This window comes from Miniopterus natalensis, chromosome 8 (genome assembly GCF_054644295.1).
Source record: "Miniopterus natalensis isolate mMinNat1 chromosome 8, mMinNat1.hap1, whole genome shotgun sequence".
NCBI classification, from domain to species: Eukaryota; Metazoa; Chordata; class Mammalia; order Chiroptera; family Miniopteridae; genus Miniopterus; species Miniopterus natalensis.
Genome location: NC_142088.1, coordinates 25,812,749 through 25,827,369, shown reverse-complemented (window position 1 = coordinate 25,827,369; position 14,621 = coordinate 25,812,749). Strand labels below are relative to the sequence as shown.

Here is a 14,621-nt window from a genome sequence, read left to right as displayed (position 1 = left end):
ATTAGGGACAACAAGAACATAATAATCCCTAAAACAAAGAGGCAGACTGCCTCCTCTCCCCTCCCGCATTCTAACATCACTGGTTTGAGATGGGGCCAGGCCCCAGTGTACTTTAAAAGCTCCCGAGGCTATTATAATATGCTGTCAAGGTTGACAGCCACTGATAAAATTGTTGCTTAGTTTATTAAGCTGAAAATTATTTAAATCCTAATTCTACTAACTCCATCCAGGCAGCTTACCTGAGACAGTGCAAGCCCCTTACATCAGTAAGGACCAAGTAAAATCACTTTGGGCCTGCTAAGAATTAAAGGGAGCAGGCATCTCCCTCCCCAGCAGCAGGAAGCCCTGGGCCAAACGCTCTGGAGGGAAATGAACGAGGGCAGTGGAATCCCTGGGCAGAAGACCAGGTTTGAGTCCCGCACTTACGTACAGGCCCAGTGACCAAGAGCCACCGATCTGTAAAATGAGCTAACAAGCACACAATAGTAATAGCCCTCGACCCACTTCACTGGGTGCTTGGAGAATAAAATGAATTGGAAGGTGCTGTGTAAATTGCAGAGCACCAGAAAAATATTAGCAGTTCTTATTTCCAAATCCCCTCCAATGCCTCATTCAGCTCTCAATCTACGACTCATGGAAGTGAGAGGCATAGTCTTTCTGTCACACTTTTCTCCCCCTACCTCCAAACACGGGTTATAATATGAAAAAGAAATAAATATTTTATTATATTCATTGTCCTTGACAGAGTAAATTTGTGTTGTCTGTGTATAAACTTAAAAAGCTAATATAAGAGGAAGGAACCCGAATAGTTAGACACCTATAAAAAGATACTTCTCAAAATTCATTAGGGAGGGACTAGGTGGAAAAGGTGAAGGGATTAAGAAGTACACCTGAAACTAATACAATATTGTACATAAACTGTAGTTGGAAAAAGAAATTTTTTTGCTTTACTTTTTTCCATCACCATTTATCCCCTCTATGGCCTCTTCCACCTCCATCTACCCCTTGAAAAATAAAAAATAAAATATTTAAAAGAAAAACAAGAAGTACCAATTGGTAGTCACAAAATAGTCATGGGGATGACTGTTTTGCAGGAAAAGGAAAATCGTCAATAATATTGTAATAACTACGTACGGTGCCAGGTGGGTACTTTAAATATCAATATGATTGTCTAACCACTGTGCTGTAAACCTGAAACCAATACAGAATAATATTGAATGTAAACTATAATTGGAAAAAAGTTGGATGTTTTGAATGACAAAATGCACTAGTTGTAAAATAAAATAATTCAGGAAGTTTTAAAAAATTCACCAGGGAGAGGCAAATGAAAGCAACACTAACATACCATTTCACATCCATCAAATTGGTGAAAATTATAAAGGATGACAATGCCAAGAGTTAGTAAGAGTATGGAGCAACAGGAAGACTTAAATACAGATGGTGGGTGTGTGAATTGGTATAAGCCCCTTCTGGAAGCAATTTGATTCTACCTAGTAAAGTTGGCAATGTGCACCCTACCACCCAGCAATTCCACAGCCAATGGGCTGCAACTATGTCTTCAATGTTTTATTTCCTTTAAAAAAAGATACAATGCAAATATGGAAACTTTGACTTCATAAAGCTGGGTGGACATGGGTATTAATTATATTTTTCCACACTTTTCTGTATATTTGAAATATTTACTAATACAATGTTTTTAAGAAAGCTAACACAGTTAAAGTTTTATGTTTCTTAATAAAATGGGGGGGGGGGGTTAAGTTGCTTTTTTTACACTATTTTTTTTCTCTGTTAGTGGCCCTTGATATGAAAATGACACTTCCACCCTTTCTATATAAAGTGGCCCAGCCATACAGTGCCCTCCAGGGTTTCCCAAGGTGTACACTAGGGGAGTAAGAGAGTAACAGCAAGATGCTGTTGGTTGTACAGTCCAATCTGAAAAGAAATTTTTCAGTTAAGGATGTGTTACATGCTAGTGTCCTAACTTTTTTCTCATGCTCTCCTCTCTCCACAATCACTGCGGCTGAACCCAAAGGCAGACCCCCAGCTGTAGAACAGAGGCAAGGTAAGTTCCCCCAGGAAAGGCTGGACCAAGGAAGCCATGCCTACCCACACGTGGCAGAGGTCTAGAATCTTAGGGAATTTTATGTTGACTCCCCAAATGTCATTTTGCTCTCACCACTTTCGGAATCTCAGCATCTCATCCCAGTAGCTCCCTCACCAGCCAGCCTACCAGGATGCTGACAAGGCCAAGGCGCACGTGGGTAGCACATGCCCAGACCCGAGTCTACCTGCTTTTGCCACTGCATGTCAGAGTTTTACCTTCAACCTCCCTCTCTTTCCTCTCCCCCCTTCTCCTCTTTCCCTCTCCCTCCCTCCCCACCCCCACTGCATACAACCAATTCTGTCTTTGTGTGTATGCATTAGAATGCTCTACAACATGTTTCTAAAGGAAATAGGTATCAGGGACTAGTAAGACTAATCTTCAAGCATGCTTTATGAAAGGGTATCATAAAGTAAAATACTGGAAGCAACGCTGGCGTGAGAGGAAGAGCACAGCTGTGATGCTTTATAGGAACGCCTAACAATGTTGAGAGATGCTCACATACTACTGTTACGCAAAAAAACAAATACTAAAACATTACATAGGGAATGAGTGCATTTTTGTAAAAAACACCGGACAGTCTAGAAGGATATACCACAAAAGCCCTGAGAGCACTTCCAGGCACACAGTAAGCACCATATAATTGCTTGCTAACTATTACTGGAGCAGTCGGGGATGAAGGGATAGGGACCGGGGGCATCTGCCACGGCACAGTTCTAAGCCCAGGCCAGACCTAATATTAAGAGCTGCCAACTGGAGGATGATTTCTAGTTAAAAGAGAGATTCAGCAATATCTCCTCAACTGAGCTGGCTTGACCGGGAGCTATGAACATTTGCCTATCACAACGAACAGCAACAGACCTGTTCTACTTCATGTTTTGATCATGCAAGTAATACACGAATTCTTATTTTTATTTCTTTGGATGAATTCTTCTTTAAAACATGGATCATTACAGATTTAGGTAAAGTCCCCTTGACTACCATCCCCAGTGCTGCACTCTCCCCAGTGCCTGAAGAAAACTCCTGCTCTGGTCAGAGAAAGACCAGTACCACATGGTTTCACTCATATGTAGAATTTAATGAACAAACTGAACTACTGAGCAAACTAGAGACAGACTTATAGATAGAGAGCAGGCAGGCAGCTCTGGGGCAGGGGTGGGGGGTGTTGGGGGGGCTTCCAGTTTCTTTCAGGCCTTCATATGCAAATATGTGTATCCTTAGAAAAAGGAGAAAACTAAGCTGAGTAGTATGATATTCTTTTGGTATATTTTAAATGTTACACAATAATTTTTAAAAATCTATAGCATTGTTTCCTAAGCATGTTTTTACATATATTGTATCGTATTGTAATAACACTCTGAATCCCTTTGTTTCACTCAAAAATGTATTTTCTATGTTGATGGTTTTCATTGCCAGATGTACTCCAACATTTTTAAGACATTCTCTCTATTGATAGGTAGTTCAGTTGTTTCTAGTATTTCACTATGCAAACAATGCTGCTATGAACATCCATAAAATGACTCCATATGCAAATGTGCAAGCGTTGGTCTAGGATAGAGTGTTAGAAATGGCCTTTGTGTGTCATAAGTGATGCATACTTTTGGTTTTAATACATAGCCTCAACCTTCCAAAGTGTGCCAGCCTGCTCACCCACACAGTGAGTAAGATTGCTTGGTTTCCCCACATCCTCACCAACACTTCACACTGCTGGTCATTGAAAATACTGCAGATCTGATTAGAAGAAAATGGTATCTCATTTGGGGGCTTTCCTGTTTAATAGCGAGGTTGGGTATCTTCTAATATGTTTGTTTCCTGGCCATTTATAATTCATTCTCTGAAAACTGCTTGTTCAGATTCTTTGCCTATGTCCCTCATTTTTCTATTATTGTTTTTCCTTATAAGTTATAGTTAGACATTTACATTGCACTGCTATTAGTATTATTATTTATATGTTCTGAAAACTTTCAGTTTGATGCAGATCCCAATGTGGTTTTTAATATTAAAATTCTTTCAAAGAGAAAAATGGCCCCGAGCTTGCTGAGCTCATAGAGCAGCACGCCCCCGCGGGTGACAAACAACACGGCATTGTTTCCCTGCAGCCTGAGTTATTGGAAGACAATGACTAGGAAGTGGCTCCTCGCAGGTCACTGTTGAAGTCCCCATCTCGCCGCTCCCCCTCCTCCAGAAGATTGAAGGGGCAGCTGCCAGGAAAGCCTCCTCTCCCCAACAACAGAATCATTACGACAAAAGCAGAGCTCTCTGAACGGGGACCAAGCAGCACTCCATCAGCGTCACCCCTGCCACTGCCTTCCTCACCCCTTCCCCGAACACATCCCAGCCTTGTTTACATGTCACAGGGAGGCGTCAGATGGCTGAATATTTATAACTGATTTTCCTAAAGGAAGCTTCATGTTATTTACCTGCCTGTCAGGAGCCATTGTGCACTGAAGGACACGGGGTCTGCATGACTAATGATTTAAAGGCAAATGCATTTTACCCAAGGACATTTTAAAGCTTAAATACTAAAAAGAAAGAAAGTGCTAGGCTATACCGATTCTTTAGAAACAAAGACCCAACTAAGAGCTGTCAGGCATAAACCCTGATTACAAGTTAAGCATGTTTTTCATCTCATTCCTATGAACACCTGATTTTATTTTCAGAGATCAGGAGTAACGAGAACTCTGGGCATCTTTTCCAGAGGCAAGATTTCTGTTCTCTTAGCCCTGTTGTCTAGGGAAAAGTAGCACAAAGAAAAGGGAGGACTAGCTGACTGAAAAATCTTATAGGTCAAAGAGAATAACTGATTCTTAAGGCTGACTTAGCCAAAGCTTGGCTTAATTGCAGAAATAAATATAAACAAAAGGTCACATGAAATACGATTATAATATAATATCATGAGATCAGAGTTACTCTTGTTTTTACCAAACAAACCAAATCTTATCACGGTCACAGTCCGGGAGCGGTGCCCTTCAAAGCAATGACCTTGGAAGCATGCATGATAATTCCATGTATGTGGCAATTACTCAGAACATTTTTAGAACTCCCCTTGGATTTGCCTTTGGAGCCAGTTTACTTACCTACCAGATAATGGCTCATCCCTTTATAATCACACCACACCGGGGGCCAAAAGCAGGACTGCCTGATTTAATCACCCCTTTTGCCCCTGGGGGGAAAATAAATAAACAAATCCAACCTTTGGGGATGAATGCTTGTTATGCATAAGAGAATCAAAAGAATGACCTGCCATGGCTCAGGAGGCAATTTTCACTGGGAGTGGAAATCACATTTTGAAAAGTCACAGGAAATACTTTTATAGGAACACCACTTGTTTGGTGGCCTACATTCAAATAAATTTATTATTTTTTTAAATTAGTACTTATACCTCACAAACACTCCCATGTTAGAAGTAGGGTCCTTCCAGTTTTCTTCCTTCAGCCCAAGGCTCTAACTCTTGTGCATCCCAGAGTTTCTCTACAAGCTATTGTCACTGTGGTCATTTTTCTGTGTGCTCCGCTTCCTGTGCTCAACCCTTGTCTCTTAACCCTATCCACTAACTGGTTCATGTTGATCTCATTCACACATCTCTGGGAAAAAGCAAGCTCTTGACCTTCTCTCTGAATTAAGCCTGACAAGGCCAACTCCCAAACAGAAGCTAGAGTCAGGTGTGGAGAAATAAAGCCAGAATCCGGTCTGGCAGTGACAGGAAGAGGAATTTCGCAAGGCCTAAATTCCCCTGTCTGCTCAGAGGCATTCGGGACTCCATCCGCCTGGCGAATAGGAGATAATGTCGGTAGGAATTAAGCAGGGTTGGGTTGCACTCCACTCTGTAAGTTAATACAACAATAGAAAACACAGCTGTAATGGGCTATTCTGGCAAGGCCAAATTATTTGTCCAACATGGGAATCATTAGCACCTCATTCATTATTAAGTTGGAAAACAGTTTGGTTGGATTCCCTAAAGGGTCAGCTGCCAGATGTAAGCTCAGAGATGAAATCATCATGCTCTTACAGTGATATTTCTTTAGGACTACAATATACAAATTGGTTACAGGACTTCTAAAGGAAAATTACAGCCGTGTGAATCCCAAGCGTTTATCTAAGCTTCCACGGTTGGGTAAAATTTCTAAAGAACTTTCCCAATGCTCTCTCATACCCTAAATCTTTCTAATTTGATGGCAGCGGGAGTTGGAGGGGGAACAGATTCCATGGCATGTGCCACCCAAAATTACACTAGAGAGGCTAACAGCTTAGTAATTCTAAGACCAAAGAGGTATACAGATCAAGATATATGGAACAGCTTCTCCTGGCTCTACTGAATGAGCCACACTTAAGAGCGGCTGGTGGACTCCACGTCATGTGAAGGTGATGTGAAGCCAAGTTTCTCAGTCACCAACTCCTAGACACCTGAGGGAAACAGATGGGTCACCTTCATGCTGCAGAACTACAATCTTCCTTTCAGATGTGGAAACACACATAAACAAAAACCAAAGCTGGTGGTCTAAGACAAAGTTCTGAATTCGCACATTCATGACCCTAACATGACTCTGAGACTCTGACATGTCTCTTAATACAGTATTTGGATGGTGAGTATAGCTAGTTGGGACCATTAGGTATCATACCACAAAATTCTTCATTTTACAGCCCCACTGATTTCTGCCTACTATTTTCCATGGGCCAAGATTCCACTGCTGGGGCAACTGGCCAGGTGTGTGCTAGCTCTTAGCCATAGCCTGTGCCAGCACCAAACAATGCATGTTTGTTTGGCATGCAGCCTTGGAATAGCTTTAGAACTGTCAGAAGGAAGGCCAGCTCTCAAGAACACAAGGAACGCCATAGAAAATATAACCTGATCTCTACGCAACTGTCAGGAGCATAGGGCGCACATGTTGTAAGGCACAGAACACTTGTTTCCTGGGAAATCCCACCTCCAGAAGATGAACACAACAAAAAGAGGGCAATGTGAATCTTCCTTGTGTATCCCAGCACAATTCCAGTTTCCTTCCCACAACGTTCTTCACATCTGCTTAAACACCTGTATCAGCTCCTACCCTGGTGGAGCTTACTTTGGGTTCTACAGTTTCTCTTTGTTACTACGAACAAAGGCCAAACCTTAGAAGAGGCCTTTTGCAGTCTGTGGGCAGAGGCATTTCCTCTAGGCTTTAATCTTCCTAAATAAAAGGAAGGAGGAAGAAAGCTAGCCAGTCTGCATGCGATCCACACGAAGACGCATACATGTGCTCAGATTCATTCCGGGGACTTGTCTGGCAAATACTCATGGCAGAAAGCACATACTGACTTTAGAAACCTGTTTGGTGAGATGTACCAAGCATACAGGTTTCCAAACATGAAAGCATTGGCATTTTAAAATCAGATAAAATATTTAAAGTCCATAGAAAAATAAAGAGAATGATATCACAAAAACCAGTGCACACGTAAATCAGATTTAACATGTGTTTGCCATATTTGCTTCCAATTTTTAGAAAATAAAATACTTTACAGAGTTGTAGGCTTTTATGCAATTCAAATACGTGTAAATACACACACATTTGTGTTTGTTCATATAGGCTTTAAGGAACCGGTTTTCTTGTTTGTTCCTTTATAAAGATATGCAAATATGCTGAATTCAAATACAATACTGGGCCTGATTAGATAGTCAGGAATCCGTTTTTCAAAGGAATATGTAAGTTTTACTGGAGATGTCATTTTTCAATAAGAACCACTTCTTGCACTGTTTTACACATCTACTGGCAAAATCGCTGATCATATAAACTTCCATGAGCACAATAAAGACATTTTGTTTGGGTTCATTATAGTAGTCAATGTAATAAAATTTAAATTTTCATCTGCAGTTGACTTTAAGTACAGCTGGTATTTACCTGAAAGAATCAGGAGTTCAATGATCTCTGCATCTCCCAGAAACGCGGCCACGTGGAGTGGAGTCCGCTTCTCAGAATCCTGAAACAATGGCAAAAATAAACAAGTCAGTGGTGCCTGGAGGTGCCTTTTGTAGGCATAGTAAGACAAGTCACCCTCTCTGAGGTTAATGCGTGTGGGAAGAGACGCCTACTCAGGTGAGTTCTGGTTAAACATTTCCCTCAGCATCTCCCACAGTCACATGTACAAAAGATCCCATTTTCTGTGTCCCTGTTGTGATGGCCTCACTGCTCCTTTTATGAAAGACCAGCTCAGGTCAAGAACGGACCATCATTCACTGGGTGATGAATCTGAATTTATTTTCAAACCTTCCGTAATGGCTAAAAACAAATCCGAGCCTTTCTACCTACCTTAACAGCATAGTTCAAAGCTTTCAATGATTTATTTTCTTTCTGGAATTGCTCACAAGGACATTAAACATGAGTATGGTTACTTTCTCCTTTCTATCTCCATTAACTGTTGCTTAGACCCCCATTCATGGAATACTTACTGATTACCTACTATGTGCCAAAAACCAGTTTCTGGGGACAGAAGGGTAACCATGAAAGGCCCAATCCCTGACTTCATGAAACTTACATTCAAGTGGGGGACCAACAACAGTCATGTAAACAAATGACACTAAGATCATTCCAGATGGTAATTATCACTATAACAAAAATAATACAGGACAATGGGATCGAGTAACTGGGAAGATGGGAATAAAATTCCTTCGAGGGGTGAAGTAAGGCCTTTCTGAGGATGCTGATAGCGAACCTGAGAGCTGAGGCAGACATTACTAGTTATGTTTTATAGATGAAAATCTGTGGCTCAAGTAAGTTGAGAAATTTCCTCCAGACCCCATAAGTACACAGCAGAGCCAAGCTTCGACCTTCACCAGTCAGACTCCGTCCAAGTCCTTGGCAAGATATCTAACATATTGTGCCAAGAGGCAGTATAATCACATGCAGGGGAATATAATACTTCCCCATTGGCACATTGGAGATAATAATATCTACCTTAGAAAACAAATATGAAAATTCAAGATAATTCAAGTAAACAAAGCCCTAGGCAGACATGAGGCTTGACCCCTGCACAGCAAGTGCTCCACGCAGAGCCATTACTGCCATCAGCATAGATAATCGTGTGACTTCAACACCGAGAACTCATAGGATAAAGACTAGGTCTTACTCCAGCTTATCCCTAGAGTAACAACACACTAGGTGCTCAGTAGAAACTGGCCAAAGCAAGCTGGTCTGCATGCATGGTCTCTTCCACAAACTTCCATTGGTTGCTCCGTAACAGCGGTAACTAGTCTGTATGCTGTCTTTGAGGTTTCTCATAAAACTAGCATGCATTTTAGTTTCCAGAGATTCGTGGATTCACTATTAATTTTAATCATCATTCCTGTGATTACTTGATTACACAACCCACCTAACAATCTGATTAGCCCAAGAAGATTATTCTATTTTCTGACAGTTCAAGCCCTCTGCTCTGTCAGACTAGTGCTTTTAGGCATTTCATGACTCACTGATATCTCAAACAGATGGCAAGCAGGGGCCACACATGACAAGAAATGATTTTCAAACCACTCTATTTGTTAGGAGGTCTGGTAAGTAGATTTTATGAAGGGATGGACTAACTTTTAAGTGGATAAAAAGAGGAGTCTGCATTAGCTGGGAATTTATGTTGTCAATGTATGCGCAGGTAATTACTATAGGTAAGTGGGAATCAAGCAGTCATGCAACTATTCTATATAAAATAAAGGTATGCCTTGGAAAATTCAGTAAGATATACAACCATGATTCACCCTCTTATAGCTATATTACCTTTCTGTAAAAAAAAGATTCAATATTTGAAAACACACTTGCTTATTTGAGAATCCAGTATATTTACTAGTGATGAATTATAAAAATAACCAAGACCAGACTTCCGCAAATATTTTCTATTTCTGTTTCTTCTGTTGAGATCTCTACAAGTGCTTTCAATTTTAGCCCCATATGTCCTTTGAATCACCACTATAGCTACCAAAAAATTTCTCTTGAGTCTTGGGATAAAAGTTATATAATTATATGTTCTTCTATGAATTAAACTGGTTCCAGGGTTTGGTTCAACAAATTAAACCTCACCTAAGTGATTTCAACAAGGACTAACCCAACCCAAATTATGACTTCATTTAACCTGAAGCAAAGTTAGTGCACTGTTTGAGAATCTGGCCTCAAATAAAGCCAAGAACACCCTAGTATCTAAATCTGTTGGCCTGTTATTATATGACTGGCCTTGCCAATTTTGTGGCCCCTTTTATGACATGGCTAGTTCAAACTAAAGTTTTTATAGTATAAAATGGGTGTGTTACATGAGATCATATTGTAAAAATTCTTGATTGTAAATCCCAGTGTCCCTATTAATATGCATTTAAAAGTTTCCTGTAGCGTCCAGTACATCCATGCATGTCTATTATGGACCAAGGGTTGCTCAAACCTGCTCTCTAGCGGGAACCTGAGTGATGTACCGGACCAAGGGTGACTCACAGAGCCACAGTCATCCCCATGCTCAATCAGGTGAAAGTACCCAGCACTTTGCAGTTCACCCTCTGCCTCAGTTTAAGGCCACTCTACTTTGTCATAAGCTAGACAAAGAGTAGGAGATACAATGATAGAAGGGGAAAGAGAATACTAGTAATAATACAGTAAAAATAGATTCTAGGCCAGCGATACCCCTAGGGGGTCTAGAAGAAGAAACAAAGCCTACCGCATAATTATGGAATGTTCTTAATTTTTTTTTAAAATACCTTTTTATCTATTCTACTACTTGAATAGCATAACATCCCCTTCAGGAGAAGCACATCTTTCAGAACCTTGTTGTTAAGTCTTAATATCATCATTTAAATGAGAGGGAATCTGAGCACTTGGATTAGGTTACATGACTTGCCCAACACAGCAAACATGTCAAAGAATTAGGTTCCTGGCTTCCAATCTGTATCTTAATACTGACCTAAGGGTAGTTTCTGGATCAAAATTAGAAACCTGGACCAGGCCAGGACTCTAGTAGTGTTCAGGCAGAGTAGCCAAGCTAAGCGCTCTGTGCCAGTGGCATGCACTTCCATCTGTCGCCCAAGTGGACTCACTGTGATAACCAACACTGATGAGTGGTCCCGTGGGTCTTTGCACCACCCATGAACACCAGAGGAGAAACTACTTCAAAAAGCAGGCACAGTAAGATCAACACACACTGGAGTCATTTTTAACAGATTGTTCAAGTATCAAAAAAAGAGAGATTTTTCCATTACCCTGTACCTCCAATTACAAACAGCACCTTTGCAGATTAGGATCCAGGAAAAGACCCAGGTTTCTCCAGAAGGAAGGAAGATAAACCTTTCCTTTCTATGAATAGCCAAAGACACACACAGCCAGTTGGCGTCTGAGCTAAATTTGCAGTGTGTCAGAGAGAGATCAGGCAGAGGAAGTTTTTGCCGTCTGTTTACCAAAGAAGCAGATGAAAGAAAATAAGGAACTTGGAGTATATACACGAGAAGTGAGCTTGACATGGGCAGAGAGTTTATTCTGGCAGCTAAAAATACTGTGCAGACTGAGGGGGTGCCCCAAGCCTTTGTTTTAAAGATTAAGAATTGTTTATTACATGCTTTAGAGACTCTCAGAAGTGCATGATCTAATCTTCATTATAAGTATCTGTCGTGCGCTAAGACAAACATCCCTCCCTACATATAAATATCTTACATACCAAGACAGACAGATGGAGCAATATTAAGAAAACAAGCCCTGCAAAGCCTTCCTGTGGTGAAACACAGAAGTTCCAATCATCAGTCCAAACTCCCATTAATATCAAAGAAGCAGGGAAATAACTGACAACTTAGGCCCAACAAGCTTCGTGTGATAACAAACAGAGATCACTAGAAGCGAGATGTCTAAAGAAACTCTGAACACAAAATAGGTACCTTGGAGAGATTTCAATTCACATGAGGAAAAAAGCGGAAGACAAGTAATAGATTTAAGTCAAACAAGAGGCAAATAAGAAAGATGCTTGGCTTTAAGGTGGGGAATTAAAAGAAGTTTGTGAATGCCCTAGCCGGTTTGCTCAGGGGTTAGAGCGTCAACCCACAGGCTGAAGGGTCCCAGGTTCAAGAGCACGTACCTCGGTTGCAGGCTCGACCCCCGGCCCCAGTCAAGGTGCATGAGGGAGGCAACCAGTCAATGTGGCTCTCTCACATCGATGCCTCTCCCTCCTTCCCACCCCTCCCTTCCACTCTCTCTGGGGGGAAAAAAAATTTCAATGGAAAAAATATCCTTGGGTGAGGATTACCAACAACAACAACAACAAGGAAGCAGGGTCAGAGGTGGTATTTAATTTTTTCTCAGTCCCTCAAGAATTTCCCAGAGGGATGGATTTCCAAAAAATGTGCTAGAGGACTCACATCCAAATCAGCCAATGTCATGTGGCTACGACCAAGGGTTCCCGAAGAAGTTTTTATTCAGAGGGTAAGAAAGGACTTTATTTCCAATCTGGCTGAGTGAGAACTTTCTACACACCTCAGGTCACTGGAGGGCTGGCCTCTGAAGCCACCAGCTGTGCCTTGGTAGCAGGACCCCTCTCTGGCAGCACAAGGTGAAGGGTGTGGGGAGGAGAGGGCTGAAGTGGGAGGAGGGGAGCACAGCTGTTGTGCTGCTGGAGGTCCCAGGCAGGCCTGATACAGGAGCCTTTCCCTCTGTTCTCCAGGCCACACTGTGGGGTCAGGCAGGTCATGTTCCCCCAGCTGAAGAGCAGCTCTCAGGAGAGCCCCTCCCCACAGCACTGTCTTTTTAGTGGAAGAAAGAAAGGCAGGCTTGGCCTCCACACTGAGCATGTGTGGTCATGAATCCCCTCCCCTGGCTGGGAGATCTCAGTTCACTTTCAACGGGAGGGGGGGCACAGTCTTCCTCTAATAGGATTCTTGCACCTCCCACTGATCCCTTTCCTGCAGCTCTCCCCTACCCCTCCATACCTGTCAAACCCACCCTCTGCCAAGGGACCCCTCCCAGCCCCAGGACACTGGCTTTCCTGACTCCAGGCCTCAACTCAGCCAGGCCTGCCTCTTAATCAGAACCGCCTGCTCCATCTTCTCCAGCCCTAAGATGTCTTACTTTAGAAGGCGCAGCCTCATCTCCCAAAGGCCCTCCCAGCAGCGGCTCTCCAAAGTCCTCCCCGGACTTTGCACTTAGTTGATTCTGCCTTGGATTTTAGCCACCTTGACCATGGCAGTGCAACCTAGTGGGCTCTGGAGACAGAGGACCAGATTCAAATCCCGGCCCTGCCCCCTAAAGCCACGTTGACCTCGGGAAAGTTACAAGACTCTCCTATAAACCTCCATTTCTTTGTCTGTAAAATGGGAATAATGATAATCCCTACCTCCTGGGGATTTGTGAGATGAAATGAAATGATGCTAATAAAACCTAGCATATGGTTAGCACTCAACAAATGTTGCCCAGGATCATTTAATCTGGTTTTTACTCTTTCCCCGACAGCCCATTCCCACTAGTTGGTGGAAATAGGGAAAGAAGATGGGGTGGGGACAGAGATGGGGAAGGATAAGGTGTCCCACCCAGTCTCATCTAAATTCCAGAGTAATCAAGATGGCACCATCCAAACAGGAGGAGGGAAAATGTGTCCAAGGGCCAGATAAACATCCTCTCGCGTAGGGGCTGTGACTGGAGATGCGCAGGACCAGATGAAAGAAATAAAAATATGCTCAGCATGTGGGAGGTGTTACCTGGCCAGAAAAGCCTTTCATCTTTGGTGAACAAACTATAATTGCTGCCACGACCACTGGTAATTACTGGGGCAAAAGAAAGCTGGAGTGAGAATGGACCACAGTGACTAGGCCACACAATGTAGTATCTCACTTCCTGTGGGCGAGCAGAGATTGATAACCAGGAGGCCAAACATAAGAAGAGCCCCGAACACTACAGAAGCTCAGAAAATGTAGCTCTATGTCTAAAAGACAATGGGCAAATCAGCCAACTGCTGGAGTTTTTGCCTGAGGACTCCACCATAAAATACAAGCTGTGGAAGCATTGCTGATGAGAAGCTGCTGCCATCTGCAGCATCAGGAACCATTCACCCTAAAACCCAACCGATGAAGTAGTTTAATAGTAACTATGAGCCTCTATTTACATGTGGCAGCATTTAAACTTGAACTCATTTTATTTTATTTTTTAAATATATCTTTATTGATTTCAGAGAGAGGAAAGGAGAGGGAGAGAGAGGTAGAAACATCATCTCTCATCAATGATGACAGAGTCATTGATCAAGTCCACAACCGGGCATGTGCCCTGACTGGGAATCGAACCACGATCGCCTGGATCCTAGGTTCACGCTCAACCGCTGAGCCACGCCCGGCTGGGCTAAACTTGAACTTATTTTAGAAAATACACTTCAAATGACACAGTGATAATGTAAATGATTTGACTCGTTTTATGAAAGGGACAGAAGGATTTTTTAGTAATTTTTACAATGGGCCTGGGAAAGGGATCTGAGACAAAGAGAAATGACGCTGATCTTGCCTTAAGTTCATACTTCAGTAGAAGCAACAAACATATATTTGTAAATTTTAATC

At 42.2% G+C, this 14,621-nt stretch overlaps 1 protein-coding gene across 2 annotated transcripts in view; it reads right to left on the bottom strand.

The window, feature by feature from the left end:
- Nucleotides 1–14,621, bottom strand: part of ANKRD44 (ankyrin repeat domain 44) — a 153,024-nt gene that overhangs the window by 120,435 nt on the left and 17,968 nt on the right. For both annotated transcript variants that reach the window (XM_016219539.2, XM_016219604.2), the window contains exon 2: nt 7,978–8,056. In XM_016219539.2, the coding sequence (XP_016075025.2) occupies nt 7,978–8,056 (79 nt within the window). The remainder of the gene's footprint in view (nt 1–7,977; nt 8,057–14,621) is intronic.